Here is a 4434-nt window from a genome sequence, read left to right on the forward strand (position 1 = left end):
ATAGTATAATGAAGTTGTTTGTCTACTTGCACATTTACATAAGTACTTGCATATATATAATACAAACAATACAAATACATATACATATATATAACACTTCAGACAATCAAGTTCAAAATAACAAGGACCCCAACGGACAGAATTGCAACAAAAACATAAACTATGATAGCACAACAGTAAGATTAAAGTCAAAACTACAATCTTTATAAAATCAGTAGAATATAAATTAAAAAAGAAAAGCCGATAAAGCATGGATTTAAATAACCCGTATGTACACACATTATTTAATAGTATTATGTGATAACTACAAAAATATTTTACCATAATACCACAATAGTAAAGACTATAGCATCTTCGTAAATTAAGAAACAACCTTGTATTGATATGAAAATAAGAAAAGAGCGAACAATACAGAAGTATGACTGGATCATTGAGGCACTGGCTGTTTAATAATGTTTGTATAAAATTGTAATACAATACATCGTAGTAAATAGAATGATGTTTTATTACTATCCAACATGAACAAAATATTTGTAATAATAGTAAAATAAGAAAATAAAAGTATAGAAAAAAAAATGTAAACAAGAACGGACTAAAAGTTATTGTGGGTAAGTCTGCGGCACACAAGCTATTTAATTTTAACAAATGGTAATTGAAAAGCTGATTTAAATAGTACTTTAGAAAAAATAACTCTATTATAAGCGATATGCAATCTAAGTGTTTGGATATTATTAAATTATAGCAAAAAATATTGAATGGAGTGTAATAACCGCACTCGATTTGACTTGTGATAAAATCCAAGTTAGTATATTTGTAATGAAAATGAAGTAATACATAATAGATATAAAGTATACAGATAGAATTTATTCTAGCGTTGCGTGTAGCCCAACCAATCATTAAACAAAAATTTTATTTATATCTTGTTCAGTACGAATACGCTCAACAGCCTTACCGTCATCCTTCCTTGTAAATACCAGTCCACCTTTCGTCCACACGTACTTCCATTGTACACGGGAAGCCGCTTCTCGCGCCTTACCAAACAGCTGCCGGTTGTTCCGTGTGAGGCGTTCATTGACGTAAACCTTCCTCGACGCCCCAGGCAGGTTCATGTCGGACGTGGAGAGGCCGCGACGGACACGCGCTGCGCGTAGCATGGCGTCGCGCTGAGCGCGACGCGCCAGTCGCACGACCAACGGTCGCGGTTGCTGCGGCGCACCCTCCCCGTCGCTGCGGTTGCGCCGCACGGCGCCCCGTCGTTCCGCGTGCACGATATCACGCTCCTCCAGCGTCAGCCCCAACTTTACGGCCACAACGCTGGCAAGATGGAGTGCGTTCTCGCTTCTCTCCTCTGGCAGTCCCGCTATTTCCACGTCATTTAGCAACAACTCTTGATCACGTTCGTCTAGTTGTACTTTCAGGTCCGCTATCATATTTTCAAGGTGGACGTTGTCGGATGATTTTGTGTCGATTTTTTTCTCGACTTCGATAACTCTTTGTTCGACTAAAGTTATCCGGCCGCAGCATGCCTGCAAATCTGCCTTAAATTGCTGTATCTCACTTCTTGTATCCTTGAGGTCGCTTCTAAGTCCCTTCACCTCTTGGATGAGTTCGTAAAGCATACGGGTATGATCAGGCTCACCCTTACCAGGGGCCATTGTGTCGTCACCAGGGCTTGAACTTTCTGACGAGACGTTGTCAGCAGGCTTAGCTTTGCAGCCCTGGCACGTAAACCCTATTGGGCTACGCCCAACAGGCACTGCGCTGCAGGCGCGGTGGTAAGCATTTGAACATTTGGAACAGCGAATACAGTCCGCATTTGCCGCGTATTTGCCACACGAACGGCACTTTGGCATTGTAGTCCATAGATGGCGCCACTTATATTAAAACAAAATGTTTTAAGTTGTTGAAAATATAGTTGAATATTTTTATCCTTAAGCCACTAAGCCACTAAAATAATGGTTTTAGAAAACTTTAGAATGTAATCATTGGGTTTAATATCACTGTTGCCGAGCTCAAAATTATGCCGAAGTTATAAGGTATGACAAAAAAAACTTTCACACATATTACAAGCACATTCGTTGTTAACTTGGACGAATCGTGATTAGATAACAATACCACTTGTTTATACTACACTGTGCTTCACTCCGCGATATAGTTTAGGATGCAAAATACGACAAAAATATTTTTTTAAACGCAATAAAGTTTACAGTAACCCGCTGTCACTCACTCACTTTAAGTTACTCACTGTAGTATTCGTCCATTATATTTGGCTCACCTACGTACCACCACGTGCTACGGGTCCAACCGTCTGACCCCGACTGCCTCCCTACCTCGGTAGGTAATACCTTTAGTACCGGTGTACTGGCTTGCACTTGTGACGTATACGTTCGAGACAAACGACACTCTGTTTACATACACTACATCCCTTCCTTATTTTAATTTATTTGATCTTTGTATGTATACTTGTATTTGATCGTAATTAAATCACTAGGCGTGTAGGTATAGCAGTAATCTTTATTTATTCTGTAACATTGTTATTTGATATCATAAATTTCTCTACACTTTTACATATAAACTAATTTTGTTAATTTGATTAACTTTGATTCAATAATCAGTTATAAATTCACTTCACAAATGTTTTCACAACAACCACATACATATTTATTTTAATCTGATACCATATTGTAATTATCTTCCTTATTTAGATTATTTCTTTCTTCTCATTGTCATTTAGAACTCGCCAGAGTCCCTCAATTCTTTTTAAATTAACTACATTTCGCCTTGATCACACTCAACGGAACTGATCCGGTAAAATCATTCCGAGCTTATATATATTATTACTAGTAATGCAACGGGAGCGTCTTAGCGGAACCCGAAACGGAAACAGCAGTGTAAATAATATGAAAAACATATTTACAAAGGCTGGCGTGGTTGACCATGGCCCAATCACCCCCAACACGGGAGAGGCTTCGAGCCTCTCGGCAGGGACGCATAGTGAGCCGATGATAATAATGATGATGACATATTACGTGGTTATCAGTTATTCAAAAGTACATTTAATAACTCGTAAGTATGAAATAGTCACATGTTGCCAGCTGTCAAATTTTATATAGACAATAACTAGACCGTTTACTCCACCAAGAGAAACCGATTGCTTCAAACAGCAGCAAAATAATACGCGCTTAAATTCACGAAAAAGTACATAAACAAACAAATGCCGTAAGGCCGTGCACGGACTGGGCGTCTCGAACCGCGCATGTGTAACTCTCAGTCGTCGTAAACTTACGTTTGTATCTCCGCTGTAAAAGTAGCGGAAACAGGAGCAGAGATCCGTTACATCACTAATTATCACTTGTCACTTTACACTTAGTATGTAATTTTTTTTTCTTTTGCAATTATGTATGTCTCAGTGAGAACTTATATGTGAAAACTTATATATTAGATTAGCTGTGTCCGCGTGAAATACCATCTCGGGTAACATTTTTTTTTTTTTTTTGTTAATTATTTTACTTAACCGACGTGCTATGCTTTGACGTATGAATGTAGAAGACATAGAAAGACGTTTGCCAGGACCGCGCCAAATGTAGGTCCTGTGTCTCAGCCTACCCCTCTGGGTTACGGGTCGTGAATTATGTTGTTCTTGTGGTATTTTAATTAAACTTATAAAAACTTATGCCAAAAATATTAAACTTACAAAATATTCACAAACACATCTTCCCATAAAAACTTTCATTCCCTATTCCGTTTTGTTACATTGCAACCTTGAGGCTAAAACTTTTACAAACTTCAAATGTCATATTTATTAACTTATATAGAAACAGCTTAAACACTCACGTCTATATATCCGGTGTCGTCACCGACTAGTTTCGAGCCCTTCGGGGGCCATTCATCAGGGTGAGTGGGACTGGTGGTCATATTTATTTATATCAGATCAGCAGCCTAAAAATAAGTTTCCACATTCTAACTGTAAAAATGACGATACTTCCATACAAATTTCTACCCAACTTTCAACACTTTACAACCCCTTTTTCGCGCCAAAATGTGACCTATGTCCTTCCTCAGGCTCTAGACCATCCGTGTACCAAACTTCACTTTAATCGGTTCAGTAGCTTTGGCGTGAAAACGAGACAGGCAGACAGACAGAGTTACGTTCTCATTTATAATGTCAAGTAAGTAACGACGAGTAAAGAGGTTCCATTAAATCGATGGCTATGTCGACCTAAGGTTCATTCGGTAATTCTTGTCGCGTAAGGGGACTTAAGAGGGGTTGGAGCTGATATTACCTATGCCACCAAACTTTTTTCCTCAATGTAGCTTTCATGAGAACTATTCCTGGATGACCCTCGTTGGCATGGGGATGGTAGTAGATTTTGAGTTAAGCTTAAAAATGCGTTGCCAAAATTAGGGACATTTTTGCCTTCAGCGCTTACGTAG

At 38.6% G+C, this 4434-nt stretch overlaps 1 protein-coding gene across 1 annotated transcript; it reads right to left on the minus strand.

Moving 5' to 3' along the window:
- Positions 1–768: 768 nt before the first annotated feature.
- Positions 769–2213, minus strand: LOC106719258. Its single transcript, XM_014513544.2, has one exon. The coding sequence runs from the start codon at positions 1851–1853 to the stop codon at positions 897–899; it is 957 nt and encodes a 318-aa protein (XP_014369030.2). The 5' UTR covers positions 1854–2213; the 3' UTR covers positions 769–896.
- Between the last annotated feature and the right edge of the window lie 2221 nt (positions 2214–4434).

This window comes from Papilio machaon, chromosome W (assembly GCF_912999745.1).
Source record: "Papilio machaon chromosome W, ilPapMach1.1, whole genome shotgun sequence".
Classification (NCBI taxonomy): domain Eukaryota; kingdom Metazoa; phylum Arthropoda; class Insecta; order Lepidoptera; family Papilionidae; genus Papilio; species Papilio machaon.

What these genes read in the sequence shown, in the direction of transcription:
- LOC106719258 (XM_014513544.2), bottom strand. Translation starts at nt 1,853, where the DNA reads ATGCCAAAGTGCCGTTCGTGTGGCAAATACGCGGCAAATGCGGACTGT.